This window comes from Ictalurus punctatus, chromosome 10 (assembly GCF_001660625.3).
Source record: "Ictalurus punctatus breed USDA103 chromosome 10, Coco_2.0, whole genome shotgun sequence".
Classification (NCBI taxonomy): domain Eukaryota; kingdom Metazoa; phylum Chordata; class Actinopteri; order Siluriformes; family Ictaluridae; genus Ictalurus; species Ictalurus punctatus.
In genome coordinates, this window is record NC_030425.2 from 22235278 (window position 1) to 22254087 (window position 18810).

The 18810-nt window shown below is 41.5% G+C and overlaps 1 protein-coding gene across 6 annotated transcripts in view; it reads right to left on the reverse strand.

Annotated features, from left to right (window-relative positions):
- Positions 1–18810, reverse strand: part of LOC108270994 (A-kinase anchor protein 13) — a 93371-nt gene that overhangs the window by 51995 nt on the left and 22566 nt on the right. For all 6 annotated transcript variants that reach the window (XM_017478111.3, XM_053683379.1, XM_017478112.3 and 3 more), the window contains exons 4-8: positions 17069–17356; positions 14664–14847; positions 11701–11896; positions 9086–10916; positions 6690–6775 (exon numbers count right to left, since the gene is read on the reverse strand). In XM_017478111.3, coding sequence (XP_017333600.2) covers positions 6690–6775; positions 9086–10916; positions 11701–11896; positions 14664–14847; positions 17069–17356 — 2585 coding nt within the window. The remainder of the gene's footprint in view (positions 1–6689; positions 6776–9085; positions 10917–11700; positions 11897–14663; positions 14848–17068; positions 17357–18810) is intronic.

Below are 18810 nucleotides of genomic sequence, written 5' to 3' on the forward strand. Positions count from 1 at the left end.
GCTAGTTAATGTACTACGTGCATTAAAAAGCAACTAACTAAGTAGTATAAGTGAGTGAACACACGTGTGCACTCTTCGTGGCTGCGTTTAAACCAGGGAAACATAAAAAAAGCTAAATAATACGTTATGTGACGTCCCTGATTGAATAGTAGGATAAGCAGGGCACTCAAATCTGTATCAGTAACGAGTATCAAAAAACATAATAATAATTTTTTTTCATACTACCTATGTATCCGTAATTGTATCAGTATTGATTGTGTAGGTCTCGTTGCCGTATATGAAACTCAGCAGCATCACAGCTACTATTCTCTCACGTTTAACAATCTGTAATGCCTTTCTCTTACAATTCACTCAGAATAAGTAACCTTAAATCATTGACAGTTTTATAGTCAGGGAACCCTTTCGCAGCACAGATTAACAGCATCACAGACTCCTGGGTGTCTCTGGACCCGACTTTGAGAACCATTGGCCTTATAAGACAGCTGTGCTAGCTTTCAAATGGGGAAGACTTTATCTCAGGAGTTGTAATGCTGCCCAAAACTGCTCGTCCTGAATGAAATACAGGCATAGTGCTTGCCATTCGCAATATTCTCAATATTAAAGACAAGAAACATCGTGCGATTCTCAAAGACGTTCCCATGACACGCGATATATAGGTTTGTTCAGAAACTTCTAGCAAAACAGTAGTGAAAAACTGTTCCGATTTTGATTTTACGTTTATTTAAAAGATCGTGCTTTTATTTGAAAAGATTTGGTAAAACATCGGTTTAGCTGCTTCCAATGAATGGCTCCTTTTTTAAAAACGTTGAAACATTTCTTTAAAAAATATATCACAATATCCAGGATATCTCAGAATACTGTACCGTGACTTAAAGTATTACAATATTGATATTATATTGCCATATTGACTATATTGACAACAATATTGTGCGTCATTAATATAAAAGTTTCTACCACAGCACTGCTGAATTCTCAGATCTGATTGGTCAGAAGGTGTTGTTTCACATGGTGAACGATCGACGTAATCTAAGACTAATAATAAAATGATTTTAAAAAATGTGTTGTTCTTTAATACAAAATAAACCTAGAATCATATGGTGACGTTTCCTGTTAGGAGATGTTTGTTTACCATTTATATAAGGAGTCAGCGCTTTGTAACAGTAAGTACGTTTTCCACTATGAGAAAGTCATCAGGGCAGAGGTTCTCTGTAACAGGACAAGTTGTCTTATTAACGTCAAGAGAGAGGGTGGTCAAAACAGAAAAGGTGCAGGAATGATGCTTTATAGCCGCTATAACGATGAGATAACTTGTCTCACAGATGTTCCAGTACATTAAATGCAACTATAAATGGTTAAAAAGCAAGTCATTCATTAATTTGAAAAAGTGTCATTGTTGACAAACCGGCGTGGTTTAAGAGTCAGAAAACACTTTGGGATGTGCCGTAACAGTAACTGTGACGCATCACACAACCCCGTCGTTTATTATATTGCTATAACAGCATGCTCTGGTGTGGTTTATTCTTCATCTGCCACGATCATGAACAAATTTAAAACCATAAAAAAAAACTGATGTACGCCTAAACCTACATGTAGGTCAAATCATTTTATAATACAGTCTATATCTATATATACACATATCTATCTATCTATCTCTACATGTATCTAGCTATCAATCTATGCCAAACCATTGCAGTGCACAATCGCGCACACATTCACACACTACAGGCCATTTGGAAATGCCGATCATCCTACGATGCATGTCTTTGAACTGGTGGAGGAAACCAGAGGAAATCTGCGAGGAAATCCCCGAAGCACGGGGCAGAACATGCAACCTCCGCACACACACGACTCAAACCCCGAACCCTCCAGGTATGAGGCAAATGTGCTAACCACAAAGCCACCATGACCCATATATATATATATATATATATATATATATATATATATATATATATATATATATATATAAAAATGTGTGTGTGCTTTGATATATGCATGGTAAAATAAAGCGATTCAAACGCACATTGACGGATCCCTCTAAAGGCAATAAAACCAGCTCAATAGCATCATCTGATTATCTGAACACTGATGTGATGGTTATAGATATTCAAACTTTAGCAGAAGCTTGTGCTTTGTCTGTTATTTCGCTTAAACTCTTTCAGCTCTGCCGTTTGTTCAGTTACAGACCCCTCAACCAAACACAAAGTACGTGCTTCTGCTACCCAGCATGTGACCAGAAATGGCCTGAGGTCTCTCAAAAGAACCTGGCACTACTTCTGTTCTCATTACAGATCTGTAGCACCGGGGAGAGGAGTGTGCAGGGCCGCACTAGCAGGCCTGGTCGGAAGCCAATCACTCGAAAATGCACCCAATAAAAACACACATGGGATAAAAATAAACGGTCCTAGGACTCAGTCTTGATGCATGCCTGATACAAAAGGCTGGGAACCAAAAAAAAAAAAAAAGCTGTTGTCAATTTTGTTTCTAGTAACACTTAGTAACCACACTGTTGCTACGTTCTTAGAGAAGCATTCTCGAAATGTTCCCAAGCTCTGTCTTAAATCTGCAGCGGCGTCAAAAGTGTCGAGATTTCGGGCTGAAGTACAGTGGTATGAAGTCACTTGGCTGAGTGCCCCGTTTCCATCAGTCTCTCCAGGCCGTGGGCCAAAGGAAACCGTTAGGATCGAGACGCTGGCTTCCAGACTGCCATCAAATTCCCCTCACCCCTTTTGCCCGTGCAGTCTCCTCACACGCACACACACACACACACACACACACACACATAGAGATTACTGCCACAGCACTGTGCTCGAGCCATCAGAAAGGCTGCAGCACAGCCAAAGTGAAAAATATATCTTGCCTTAAGGAGTCATTAAGTGGTGCGGGTTTTCAAAACCAAACTGAGGAATGTCTGCTGACTGACCGTTTCATTATAGCCTTCTCTGTTCAATCCCAGGCATCTGCGCATTAAAGCACGATGATCTGACCAAACTGACTGTAAGAAAAGCCTGTAATTTTACGCCGTGATTTACGAAGGAATCCTTAACATTATCAGCTAATGTGCATGAGAAAAACAAGAACTCGAAACACACAACACCTGTAATTTTCCTACAAGAACTCTAACTCGTGGGAATTGGTTTAAAAAAAAAAAAAAACATTAATGATTCAAGTGATGCATCATATCAATAACACGGCCTTCTCATGCTGGACAGTAGTGGGTTCCCAGGCTTGATTCATCCTCATTACACAAACACTGTACACCCACACACACACACACACACACACACACACACATACTGTACACACAGACAGTATGACATATGATTCTGCTGGATACTCATCACTTGACACGGTTCATTCATGAAGAAATCAAACTTATGATTCAACTTCCACATAATCTGATGCAAATGGCGGACTGACAACGATATAATTCTGTGTTAACCAGTCGACTTAGTTATGAAAGTTGTTACACTGAAACACACACACACAAACAAAAAAAAATCAGTCTCTCCTTACCTTTATTAAAACCACATCCACAGCTCGTCCTCTTTTCGCACACAAACTGTACCGCCGCTTGTGTCTCTCGTACATTTTCCCCAAAAAAGTAAGGAAAAGTTGATCCGCAAAACGGGGCTTATTTCCAACATGAGGCCCTTAAGAGCAACGTCTCTGCTGCTGGAGCTTTTGGAAAAAATGAGAGACTCCTAATCTTTCACATCTGTGTGAAGAGCCGGCCCCTTTCACTCGTTCAACCTCGCTCAGCCCTCTGCTCCCCCTCTCTTTCTCTCTCTCTCTTTCTCACAAACACACACACACACGCACAGTTGCATGTCCTTTCCTTCTGTACGAATCCACCCATACACACCCTTTTCCATCCTCTGCATGCCCATATTCACACCCCCCCCCCCCCCACCCCACCCCTTCTCTCTTTGAATCACACCTATGAGCTCAGTTCCTGAGTTGCAGGGAAGTCTGTGCAGTGCTGCTGATTGATAACAGGTCTGCATGACCTCAGGATCTACATGGACATCCTATGGTGTGCCCGATGTCTTCGGTGATCAGCGTGCTGTGAATACGCACGCAATAGGAAGCGCCCTTAGTAGCGAAGTAGATAAGGAAGCCCAGGGGTTGCTTAAATATAAGGCAACACTTTATGCCGATTTTCTCCATCGGCTTATAATCCCTGAAGATGAGATAAGCGAGAATCACAGCTTCAGCTTGGCAGGAGACATCTGCACGCAATTTATTACAAACTTCAGCACGAACTTGGAAAGGCGTGAAAAGACAGCTGGCCCTAAGGTTAATACATTACACTGACAATCCCATGTAAGAAAGCACTGAATCCACCCTAAGGGGGAGAGCAAATAAAAGGCTGTGCTCTTGTTCAGGCAGAAAAGCCTCTGTTTTGTGTCTTACCTACGGTTAAAAATGGATTGTTTACGATTATGCATATTCAGTGTCGGCGTCTGAAATCCAAAAGTTGCGTGAATATTTACGCATAGAAAGTTACACGTATTCAGAGTCAGGTTACCTACGTACGTACTTAAGTTAAAGCACAAGCACTTACTTTTAAACCTGAAAAAATCAGGGATGGAAAATGAGGACTGAAGAAAGAAATGACCTTTTTGCTGTCTGTAATATAACTGCAATATAACATAACATAAAAGCAAGTAACTAATATGATGATACATAAATGAGAAATAAATGGTAAATGGTCTGCACTTATATAGCGTCTTTTAACCTTAGAGGTTCTACAGAGCGTTTTACATTGAATGTTTCTCATTCACCCGTTCACACACACACACACACACACACACACACACACACACACACACACACACACACACACACACACACACACACACACACTAATAGCAGGGCACTAGCCTGCCATTGGGACCAACTTTGGGTTCATTGTCTTAAACATAAATAAACATAAATAAACATCTAACAGGAATCTAGTATACACCGATATATTGCTTCATGAGCAATCCTACTATTAAAGCAATGCAAATTTGGTTTATTTGAACAATATGGCTCCAGAATTCAGCATCTTATAAAATAGCACTTGATCCAGCACATCCAATTATTATTGAGACACTAAATCAAGCGCACGAAATTGTAACGCATGCCCAGGACTTAGTCTATATTATCATGCTTTAAATGTGTTATCTGGAGTTAACAAATGAATGAAATAAACTGTCCCTGACACTCCCCTGTTTTCATCGAAATCCGGCCTGTATGCGTAACCTATGCAAATTCGCAACAGTTACAGTTCCTGCTTATAATTTTCATAGCTACTCCTGTCTGTAGTCACGTCTAAGGTCTGAATCCAGATGTGCACAATTTCTCACATTACGCACTCGTAACTAAATGGAGCTCTTTCAGGCAAAGCTCACAATACATGATTCGAATGTAGAATGAATGGTGAGGGATTTTGATCGGAAGGTTAGTGGTTTGGTCCGCACTTTCGCAGCAAAGCTAATTAACCTTCTTCTCCTGTAGCGTTACTGCAGCTTTACTGCTTCTTTCCACATAATAAAAACCTCAAAAGCCGTTAAAAAAAATGTAATGAGCTATGGCATCCTGACAGACACTCTGACTGGGAGTACATTGCTTCACTGTTCTCCTCCTAAACCTTTACACACGCACATGCAGCGTGCACATGGAGCAAACTCACACACACTCACACACACACATTGCCACATGGCTTCCTGTTATCTGTCTTCTTGCCCACCCCCACCAGTTTGACCTCTCCCAAAAGTAAACACTTCCACATTGCTCCCTAACTTCACATGCTAGCTCGAAGCCAGCTAGCTTTGCTTGGACTTGGCACATACAATGGAAGCCGCTTTGCTCTGTAACTCTGGTCCACTCTCATGTACACTTGCGAAGCCCTCAGGAGCGCATTAGGTAAACAAACCAGAACTCGGAAATCTCGCCATGTAGAGTCAATTTCATTAAGCGCCCTGGCTGAGAGCACATGGCCAGATTGTGTATTGTGTATACATCTGCTAATGTGTGGACAAAAAAACATTCAGTGTCTCATTGTACACAAAATGGCCGCATGGCTGGCGTCTGCTTTATTGGGTTTGTTTGTTTGTTTGTTTGTTCGTTCAGAGTGCAGTTTAATCATCTCCCTATCATTATCAATCACGAAGACAACGATGAAAATGCAGAAAAAAAGCACATCTGGTGTCAGTTATATAAAGAGTTGCGCTAGAGGGAGCCAAGGAAAACGCTGCATCAGTGAGGAAATGGTGGTGTCTCGGTGTCAGTGGCTTTTACAAGGGCAAATACTGCCACCAATTGGACATGCAATTCTACATATCTATATCTACAGTATCTATGGCCACCTGTTGTACTTTATTTATGCTCTCCATCTCTTGTGTGAAAAGAAATCCCGCTTAAACGCAGCTCGAAAAGGAAAAAGAAAAAAAAAAAACTCTGGCAAAATCAGTGTGCAGCTTCAATAACACTTCCCAAAAACGCATACTTTCGAGTGTTCTTAGATGATAAGGTTTTTCTCAGTGTTTCCATATTAAGCATTCAGTTTGATCAATCTTGAATAGAAGAACTGGGAAACATCGGTAATCCATGCATAATCCGCTTACACGCCCAACTCTTTGTGACTAACACATCCTGGATTTAAGAGGAGACTTCCTGCTATGAGGAAAACTGGTACTCACCACAGATACATCGACATCTGTGTTTACACCTCTGAGACACCTCTCTCTTTGCAAGTCCACCCGATCGTCCAGGGAGACCTCTAACTCTGTAAGGACACATTTTGACACGGGCAAGCACTCAGTCAGATAGCATGGTAACAGAGGTACAAAATCTACCCAACAAACTTGGTAGAACTCTGGGCTACGGGCCATTTTTCGATTCCTGATTGAGAGTGGAAAATATCCGTCATTTTTTTTTTTTTTTTAGGGAGGGATTAATGAATTTAAAAACATTCCCAGCCACAAAGAACAGAGACGTTTCTGAAAATAGCCAGGCCAGCTAGGTCAGTTCTATTATGTAATTCCACAGAGATAACAATAACCCTTATGGGCGTAAACGTGTGCTTTTGCTTTGACAGAGAAGAACAAAAATAATTGGTCAGGAAAAGGGCTGAATGGAAGACAGTGTCGTCTTTGCTTTTCCTGGCTATCTCGATGACTTCACCCGTTGCTAAGTTACACTCTGTTGTAACTATATCCTGGGATACAGGAGCACACCCCATTTCCTTCTGGCTTGGGCAGGATGGAGTTACACATGCTACTTTTAATGATTCCTCTGGGTTTGGGAAGAAATAATTACCGTGCTTTGGTTAATCAAAGAAAGCCTTTCGGACTCTTCCTGCCATTGCCGAGTCAGAGATGATCTAATAGTGGCTTTACTACATTCTCTCCATCAGCATCTAGCCAGGAGGAGGACGCTTTTGTTTTTATGATCTCAGCATTGACGCAGAGCAGGAATGGCTGCCTTATGCAAGAATTAATACGTCTTATTTGTGTTTTTATGACAGAAGTAGTCAAAAGAATAGAGGTTCTGGAATGTTACATAGTCTAAACAGTGATTTATTGTTAGAACGACAATAACTGCAGGGCAAGCAGTAAAGCAACCAAGAGTCGACAGCGAAATTGTGAACTTAGATAAAGTATGTTAACTTGACTAGCATTGGAAGATATATTTTAAATGGATGATCAATCACAGTGCACCTCGACAACATGACAGTTTCTGTTTTCTCAAACAAATGGGACTAAAAACAAGATGCTCTAGACTTACGATCAGGTCCTGAGATAATGTGCCATTTTATTTTCTATACATAGACTATATGCTATATTTTGACTTTTTTTTACTATATGCTGCGACGTGAAAGAAAGAAATGTTCATTTTAAATAATAAAAACAATAAAATCCAATTATTTTTTTAATAAAATCCGAAATTCACAGAATAATTGTGATAAATAAACATGCTTTTGATATTGAGCAAAAACTACACACACTATATGTGCTATAACTATAATTATAGCACAGCTCTGTCTGATGTCTCGACTCTGATTGGTCAAAAGGTGTTCAATAAAAGCAAGCTCTGATAATAGTTCTGACTGTATTTCAAATAACAGGTTTATATTAATGCACTCATTCCATTGGGTGTCCCAAAAGTCTCCAGACATGGGTGAAATGAACACTTTTCAGCAAGGTTTTTCATACTTAGTTTATATTTTTTTCAGATAGCCTTTCAGAATGCCTTTGACAAAACAAGATCGCATTGAAATCATTCTCATGGCTGGATCAGGAAGCTGTCGCAAGGTTGCGATGGACTTTCACACGAAACATGGTAAGCACATCACACACGACACTGCTGCCAAACCTATTAACGAACTCAAAAAGACCATGGACCAACATCCACGACGTCCACTGACGAAGGCACGACTGACGCGGTACTGGCAAACATAGTCCCCTGTGGATGGAGACTTTTGGGACAGTATTTTCAGACACTCCACATGAACAGATTTGGTAATCGTTGTCACGGTGAGGGTTTCTCTACTCATACAGCATTTTTTCGAAGGCGTTTCCAGTGTTAGAGCTTTGACTAATGGTTAAAGCTGCAAGTATTCTGAGGCAGGAAAGGCTTCATGAAGGAGAGCTTCTTGGTAACATGACAAGCTGAATTCATTTCATCTTATTAACTTCAAGTGGAAACAACTATTTATAGCTTTTATAAAGAACTAACCTGTTTTGCGAAAGTTCCACAACATTGAACGTTGACTATAAATGGATAAAACATACAACGTGTCATCTTTAATAAATAGAAATATATCATCACTGGGAAATTCCTGTGTTATAAGAAGAATAAAACATTTTGAAATCAACTTTGGGACGGTAACACTAACTCTGCTTCGTCCATCACGGACTTATTTTCCTATAAAAGTTGTGTTTTATTCAAGACAAGTCATTTTATCCATCATTTTATTAAGCAGCTGAACAGAAATCCTTCGCTAGCTGCATACAGAATATTGTGAGAACAAACCTCTTTGTGTTACGTATCTTTAATTGGATCTTTGAGGCATAAAGGGAAAATTCCATCTTACCTTCCTGATGAGCTCCGATGTGTCCATCGACGTCCTCTTCACGTTCAACGCTCTGCGTTTCTTTCGCCTCGGTCACCTCTGTAACCGCAGAATCTGTGTCCACTACTTCAGGCTTAGCACTATCATCATTTCTTATTCTTGACTGCTCATCAAGTGAGAGTGAACCATCTACAATATCAGCTGGGCTTGTGGTCGAGAAATTACAAAGCACGGGCTCGCTGTGGTCCGGACAAGGCTGGACTTCTTCCTCGATAATTACGAGTCTGTCTTCAGTAGTTCTCAATTCCAGAGTTTCTTCTGAAACTAGAGTGCTCGGAGAAGCAGCACTGTTTTCTTGTCCAGGAACGTTATTATTCTTTAGAGGAAGAACGTCACTCGTTTCTGATAGCCCATCTTTGTTTTTTAACGTCAGTTCTTCTGAAGAAATCCTGCTCTCTCTGTTTTCTGAGACGTGCGTGTGGTCACATTCATGTGTGAGGCTGTTCTGCTGTGAGACTTCCTGCTGGCCGCTGGCAGAAACTCTTTGTACCATGTTTGCGGAAACCCACTCAGTTTCCTCAGGTTCTAAAGCGTCCTCGCTGGATGGTGTGGAAGATTCAGGCTCTGAGCCAAGTGCAGCCAGGGAGACGTCAGTGGTGCACTCCAATGTTTGTCCTTCACTCTCACTTCCTGCTGTTGTTTCACTTATGACCGTTGAGTCTGGTTCCCCTGTGGCTGCTAATGGTTCTGATTCAGGTAAGTGAGTGCTGTCCTGGGAAATAGTATCAAGTGTCACACCATATGTATCCTCAAATTCAAAACTTGAACTATACTGATTAGTCTCTGCATCTAAGAGCACCTGAAGTTCTCCAACCGTATCGTTCTTTTGGCATGTTTCCTCTGGAGCAGTGCCAGATTCCTCTCTGTGATGGTACATGGTATCAAATTGTTCGTGATTACTCTCTGTTTCGGCATCAAGACGGGAAATATCAAGCGAATCTACTTCCTGTGCGTCATTATTGTCTTTTGCAGTTTTTTCCTGTTCTTCGGGTCCTGGTTCATAGCCGTTACTTGTCTCGATGGCGTTTATTTCATGCTTGTCATCCACTGGATGTATCACATCTGCTGAAATAAATGGACTTGCAGATTGTAAATCGGCCTCGTTTGGTTCTTGCTCGCCGCTTCCTGGCTGATCCATTGCTGAGACTTCATTTATTCCCTCCATCTCCTCCTGCTCCAAAGAGTCGCTGTTCCCATTCCCCATCTCACTCTCATCACAGCTTTCTTCTTCCTGGGAAGAAGATTCCGCCTCAGAACTTTCAGGTGTGTCTGCAGATTGAGTGATTCCCATATCTCCTGCTGCTGACTCTGATAGCTCCAAACACTGGTCTTCATCTGCTCTCACCAAGCTGTACCCCTCTTCCTGGACCTCCCTTTCAGGCCCCTCGGTACTCTGCCGTGCCTCGCAGATCAGATCCTGAGCCCTATCAGTTTCCCCTCGCTCCTTTCCACAGGATGGGGCTGCACTTTCTCCTTCAGAGCTGTTCTGAAAGCTGCCACTGCTATCTCCTAGTATGCCAGCAGCTACGCTCTCAGCTTGCGCTCCATAATCTCGGTCGATGTTTTCACAAGAACACACCCGTTCCTCGTCGCCGTTGCCAGGCAGAGACGCAGTGGCTTTGGTGCCTGAACGACGATCTCCGTCAACTTCTCTGCACTGGAGTGGACCTGGATGCTCGTTTGAGTTTCTTTTCTCACAGAACTCTTCCTCTGTGGTGTTGACAGAGTTGTCCAATGAGTGTTCGGAACAGGCCTCCGGGTCGTCTGCACGTTCTTGGCCGATGTGTGGCAGCTGAATAAAAGAATAATAATATAAATAATAGCGTCACCGGTAATGGAACTTCAATTATGCGACACCGTTTCAACCTTATCAGCAGCAGTCCTTGCAGTTATATAAAACACTGACTCGGTATCTCACATTCTTGCAGATTACACATAATGAAAGGTTAAAAGCAGAAGGGCACCTTTAATGCACACATTGCTTGTCCTGGTATATGTGTAGTAATTCCTTAAGGGCTATTATATGAGTAAAAAAGGAGGACAGAAATAAAGCAAAAATGCCAAACCCTTCCAGCTACAGTGGGGTCAAAAAGTCTGAGACTACTAGTGAAAATGCTTTTATATGGCATTCTTTTCCAAATGAATACAACAATTTTCATCCCAAATTATATTACTGAGTGAAAAGTAGAATCTTCACACGAATTTCAGAGATTCTTAGTATTTGCTACGTCCCCTTTTTATGACAATGTGCACTCGAGCTGGCATGGACTCCACAAGTTTATGCAAAACCTTATGACGCACTTTAGATCAAATCCATCGTCTAAGTGTTGTCCGAACACATGTTTCAATAGAAGAGACTGGGCATGAGGAAAATCTGACCTTTTGTACAAAGCAGTAAACATATTCATTAATCACACCTTCGTTTACATTTAAATATACGCCTCGAAACAGTGCAGAATCTTCAATATCAATAAATAACATTTACTTTCTGCGTTTTTAAACATTCTAAAAAGCTTTCAATGAAAAATAAGTGTGGTGCCAGACATTTGGACCGCACTGTATATAGCATGACTCACCTCCACCTGGGTTGTGTTTTGTAGAATCCTGCGGCGCAAGTCTTGCACGTCTGCCTGCAGGTTGTGTGGCGTTGTGCCAGGCTCGCTGACCGCTGACAAGGTGTAGGTGTTCAGATCCGGGTGGTGCTGCACGACGTTGGCACCAGAACCGAGTTGTCTATGTGTCTCGGTGCTATCCTGAGTGCCCGTCTCCTCCCTGCTCAAAACATACCACCTGATTATAAAACACACCCAAACATATCAAATGCCTCCTACACACGCTCAAAACAGAATTCCTCTGTAAACATTAAACTGTTAATCAGTTACACTGAAGATAGATTTCTCTCAATCGCGAGTCCGCTCTCTCAGCTGAAGTCAGCTTGTGCTATATGAGGTGTAGTAGGTGAAACCCTTTTTCGTCTGACCTCAGAGATTGTGTAATCCTGGGTGGGGTGGACTTTCTTAGTGAGGCCCGAATGAAAGCAAGTGGTATGGCTCTGAATCAGACTGATGTCACCAGAGCAGGCAAGAGTAAGTTTTGTGTGTGTTTATGTGAAAATCATCCAATTATCTGTTAATAAAGGAATCAATGATGCAATCTGCATTCCTCTAGTCACACATTTATCTCCACAGCAGGTGGGCATTTTCACAAACCAGGCAAGCGTAATAACTCCGCACATGCTAAATGTAATTTAAAAAATAGCAGCTTTCCTACATTGTATGGGATATTCCCATGCTTGGTTGCTAAAAAAAAATCTCAGAAGCCTCTCTTTCCATGTGGAGGAGGAAGGAGGACATAACATAGCAGGATGCAACCCACGCTTGTCCTAGGTTATCTCCCGAGATATACTTTAGCCAAAGGGGAACCCTGCTGTGTAATTCTTTATGAATATTCTCACATAACATCTCTCAAAACATCCTTGATCCTCCATCGTTTCATTAAAAATGTTGCTTCATGGATCTTTTTGCAAATACACTCTCTGGCCACTTTAACAGGAACGCCTATACACCTTCTTATCAAACATCAGAATATGAAGAAATGTGATCTCAGTGACTTTGACCATGGCATGGTTGTTGGTGCCAGGATGATTGGAGTACTTCAGAAACTGCTGATCTCCTGGGATTTTCACACAAACAGACTGAAACACTTTGTTAATGTGAGACTTCAGAGGAGAATGGTGTGACAGGAAGGTTATGGCAATGCAAATAACCACTCTTTACAATCAAGGTGAGCAGAAAAGCATCTCAGAATGCGCAACATGCCAATCATATTTTTCCCCCATTCTGATATTTGATTATTATGCACTTAACCTGTATCTGCATAACTGTATGCATTGCACTGCTGCTACATGATTGGCTGACTGGATATTTTCAAAGAAAAAGTGGTCAGTATGTTGTGAAAATACTTGCTTTTTTTAAGTGTTGATATCCGTTTATTTATTAATCAAAACCTTCTGACCAATCATAATGAAGAATTCAACAGTGCTGTGGCATAAATATACCGATCAGCCATAACATTAAAACCACAGAGAGGTAAAGTGAAGAACATTGATTATCTCCTTACAGTAGCACCTGTCAAGGAGTGGGATATATCAGACAGAAAGTGAACAAACAGTTCTTGAAATTGATGTGTTGGAAGCAGGAAAAATGAGCAAGTGTAAGTATCTGAGCGACTTTGACATGGAACAAACTGGTGGCTAGACGACCGGGTCAGAGCATTTCCAAAACGGCAGGTCTTGTGGGATGTGAACCGGTGAACCGGCGATAGGGTCATGGGCGCACATGGGAGCAAAGGCTAGCACGTTTGGTTCAATCCCACATATAAGCTACAGTAGCACAAACTGTTGAACAAGGTAATGCTGGATGGAAAGGTGTCAGAACACTCAGTGCATCGCAGCTTGCTGAGTATGTGTCTGCGTAGCTGCAGATCAGTAAGAGTGCCCACGCTGACCCTGGGTGACGGCTGACGGCCGGGTGTGTGTGCATCGCTTACCTGGGGAAAAGATGGCACCAGGATGCATTATGGGAAGACAAGCCGGCGGAGGAAGAGTGATACTCTGGGAAATGTTCTGCTGGGTTACTTTGACACGTACCCCCTACCTAAACATTGTCACAGACCAAGTACACCCCTTCATGGCAACGGTCTTCTCTAATGGCAGTGGCCTCTTTCAGCAGGATAATGCGTCCTGCCACACTGCAAAACCTGTTCAAGAATGCTTTGAGGAACATGACAAAGTGTTCAAGGTGTTGACTCGGCCTCCAAATTGCCCAGGTCTCAATCCGATCGAGCAACTGTGGGATGTGCTGAAAAAACAAGTCCAATCCATGGAGGTCCCACCTCGCAAATTACAGGATTTACAAGATCTGCTGCTCTTGTCTTGGTGCCAGATACCACAGCACACCTTCAGAGGTCTTGTGGAGTCCATGCCTCAGCGGGTCAGTGCTGTTTTGGCGGCACAAGGGGGACTTACACAAAATTAGGCAGGTGGTTTTAATCTTATGGCTGATCTGTGTGCATGTAAAACGCACTATAGAATTTTCCCATTAGCCCATTCATTATATTCTGAAGTTCTGAGGGAATGACTGCTTGGCTTAGTCAGCCAACACAAATTTAAATTATCTTTTAGGTAAGCCAAAGAAACTTAGCTTTGGGCTACAGTAAATGAAACACATTTGAAATTGTGTATGTGGATAATTATTAATCTAAGCTGGACGGAGCCAGTTAGATTTTGTTATTCAAATTAGGTCTTTCATTAATTTATTTGGGCGACATTCAATATGCCCCAAAAAAAACCTTAATGTTGCTAACAATGGAACCCAGTTTGGTAAGTCCTTTAGCTAACTGTATCCTGCTAATTGGTACATATTACAATTGCTGTACTTTATGATTGTATAATTGTGTGAAAGTTTGCTTTAACATAATCCCAGGGTTAGTTTGCAAACCCCATGAGTGTAGTAGCTCACTGCTGTGATGATTCACTCACTGTGTGAGTAGTTCTAGCAGTGCACTGTGTCCACAACCCTGTGCCAGGATAGCTGGGGTCGCGCCTTCTCTGTTGGGAAGTGCCAGCGCCAGTCTCGCTCCAGGCTGCTGCAGGAGGAAGGACGTCACTCGCTCGAGCCCACGCCGAACAGCAAAGTGCAGAAGAGTCTCTCGAGGCTCCAGATCTACAGCACAAATGTCAGCATGCTCAGAAAGCAGGTAGTCCAAAACAGTCCCAATGTTTTAGCAGCAGGTCAATGTATACTTGCTTTCACTTTAATATCAACTTCACTTGAATAGTGAAGCGTGTCAACATATGTGATTGGATGATTTGTAACCATTGTGTCAGCACAAAAAGCAGGAGACAGGTTCAGCCTAGACTCAACAAAGTGACGTGTCCCTTTTCATTGGGCAAGTAAGTGCAATGATGAATGGGATGCTACATTCATGTGTTCATTTTCAATTAAAAATTGCTTGACAAAAGTAATTGCAGTGCTGCCCTGACATGCACCGAACTCAGGTCACTACAGGTTTCTTGCAAACCTACATAAAAGATGTTTTCTCTCTCTCCGTCACCTTCTTTCCCTTTATACACACACACTCCTCCTCTTTGAATCAAGTTCAATAGAGTTTAATACAGAGGTTTATGTACAAGAGATGGTCATACAGGGTGAGGAAGGTGTACGTATATGTCATCTATTATTTTTTTGCTTTGAAAACTCATGCACCAATGTGCTGTGCTCCTCCTTTGTAGCGTTCACATACTGCAAATTGGCACTGAACTAATTTCTTACCATGTAGCTGGATCTGTCATGATTATTCATTAACCAGAGAGTGCCGTTTCTATTATTTGGTCGGTGTAAAATCCCTCCTCACTGGGGAAGACTTTCAGCTACATGATTAGAAGGACGTATCCCGAGGTGCTACTGATCAAGACCCTTGACCCTCAGCTCAACGGTAACTTGCTTTTGATAAAAGCATTGTCACAAATTCTCCTTCTCAGCATGTGGCACATTTCCCAGCATAGCAAGCTCTGCATGTGTTTGTTATTTCCTTATGCGCTTTTTGTTTATGCTTTGCCATGTGCCTTTGTTTTGGTTTTGGTCCTGCCTCCTCCCTTTGGGTCATGTCATATGGTTGTTACCCGAATGTGTGCACCTGTTCTGTGTTTAGCCCTTTAATTGGGTTGTCTGTTTATATCCTGTTGTTTGTGTTTGGTTACGTAAGTCTCGTTGGTTGTTTCGTATGTTTTCAAGCCATGGTTTATCTTGTTCTAGTTCATCTCCGTCAATCGGTTTGACCTTTTTCTTTGACCTATTATTTTACATATAATACATATATTCGACCCTATGTTTTATGCCCATGATTCCTGAAGTCCACATAATAAAGAGTTACACTGTTTTTCAAATCTCTTATTTTACAATAAGGTTAAACACTGAATTATATAGTATTTCAGTTGATCCTATGGTAGAGAGTGAAAGTATTTGCAGATGTCATGAGGTACTGCTTAAGGAACTAAAAGTTTTGCCACATTTCTGTTTATATGGCTCAAAGAAACGCCATAGATATAACTACAGACTTGAGTGTATCAACTGGTCTAAACAATCTCAGATGTACTTGTGAATGTAGCAAAATACATTAATAACTTCCTGTTCAATGAGACTGAAAGGGTCTAAACTCCATGCACAAAGACTGGGTCCTAAAGATGCAGAGTTGTTATTATAATCCACCCAGAATGTTTGTCCTAGAATGGCATGCATTATATTCATGGTAACCCTGGCAACCAAATGGGAATTCGAAATGGGAAAAAATAGTGATAGAGAGGGTAAGAATAACAGCAGTGTTTCTGCTGCTACTTGAGAAACGTTCTATAAGGATCCTGGGTGCTGCCAACTGCTTATACCATCCACAGAACGTCTCATTTTGTAAATATATCAAATAGTTGCTTAGTTATTCAAAACACAGCTAAACTGTCCAGACAGTTCAGACTATAGCTCGTATTCTGATTCTCAGACGCCCTCTACAGGTTTTTAAATGAATTAATATGAGTCATATCAGCTTATATGGTGTCTTGTATTACTTTGGCTTGTGTTTGTACATTGTTTTTGTATATTTAGCTTTGTTAGTTGAAATGCAGAAGAGGACTGGAAAGTGATGGATTTCAATCCCAGTCCAGAGACTTTACAGTTATTTTCCGTAAATAGGGGTCATAAACATTTTTACAGTAAGCAGAAGCATTTGTGCTTTACATCAATTATGCTTCCTTTTTTCACTCTTGGGTGTAGCACATATAGTAGTTATTGTAGAAATATCAAGATTCGACCATGTGAAGGGTTTTCCCTGGGTTGCCACACAATTATTATTGCATGGACTGGTCCAGCACATTGTCTCTACAGAGGGTCTCACCGTTATTGTCCCCTAACAGACTCCACTCAGGAGGCAGTGTGAGGTGTTCGAAGGCGAGCGCCAGGCTCTGGTCCATCTTCTCACACTCCTGCAGAGGGATGTGACACTCGTTCAGCAACAGTGCCCCCTCTGTCCCTTCTTCCTGGTCCACTGCACTCACCAGGAACTGGGCCATGTCCAAGGCCAAGTCCTGGACAAAACACATCTGCTCTGAGGACAGGTGATGAACGAGGCCATCTGGACTCCAAGAACACAGAGTGACCACCACTGACTCACAGCGGTCATGGGCTGGAGAGGGAGAAAACACAGAAAGAAAGATGAGATACAAGTCGTAGCTTTTTTCCTATAACCTCAAAACATGTCAGATTAGTTTAGGATGGAAGATGGAAACCTGCTTCACCAGCATTAATAACTAAAGCTTTAATTAAAGCTCAATCAGAACTGGTCCAAATTAAATCGAATACCAACTATAAATCGAGTTCACTAACTACCTTGTTTTTATTTGCAACAACCTTATATATTTTTCCCATGCAATATACTTCTTTCCTGGGATCTTGGATATATATTGCCTGCTTAACGCTTTCATTTGATTGGTCCACTGTTGCAACAAATTAGACGCACGTATACGAGGCGGGATCTTGCATGATTCACACCCAGATGCATCGTATCTCCTTCTATACTCTACTATGCACTTAAATCTGCGCTATTTTAATGAATGAGGGAATATTACACATTATATAAAGTACATTTAAGTTTTAACATTAAAAACCTAATAAAGAGGTAATGACTTCATGTATGCAATTAAATGTGACTCACATAAGGGACTGTAATTTCTTAACTAACCTGTAATCGTGCTGTAATGACTATATATAATGAAAAATGCTCCACCTACTGCAAAAGGCCATTGGAATTTACACGCCATATGCCAAACAGACAAACACTTTTGTAAGAGGCATGTTATACAGGAAAATGCTCTTTCTTTCCTATAAACCTCGCAGTGTTAAAGTACCAGCTTCCTCACAGCAGTAAAGTGGACTCATTATCTGTATGGCAACCCACACCCAGCCCATAAGCACTACAGTGGGAGCCTGTGGTTCCTGTAAAAGTGACAGCCAAGTCTCACCCTACACAGCAACACACAAGACTGTCAAAGTCCAAGGTTACATCAACCAAGCACCAAGCAAGAAAATCTACAGTAATACACAGTCACAGTGTGAGCTTGCTGTTTCCCAATGTGTTACCCAAAAACGGGAAAAAAAAAAGGAACTGACATGACAGATGCATGAGAACATAACACAATAGTGCTCAGGAAATGAGAACGCATAAAATAATTCGGTATGTTCAATCATTAACATGCCATAAATGACACATGTCTCATACATTAATGACAAAATATTACACTAGCAAACCCATAAAGACAGAAAAACTAAAGCTGGGGTCATAAGTCCACCCAGGAAATTCCTCTGCACACCCATCAGCCATTTGCACCACACCCAGCCGTGTTGGGCCTTGACTAGCTTTAGTGCTCAATCGCTTCATACGGGCCATAAAGGCCAACCAAGCTGACCACAAAGTCAAAACATTCTGGCTGGCTGAGTTTCTATATGCAGAAATGAGTGGCTGAGCGGCTGGGTAGAGATGTAGAGATGTGTGCAGACTAGACATGTGCTGATATTCCATTTTTGACAGTTTATTATACTATCCAAATGATCTGTCACGATAATTATGTTATCGTCTTATCG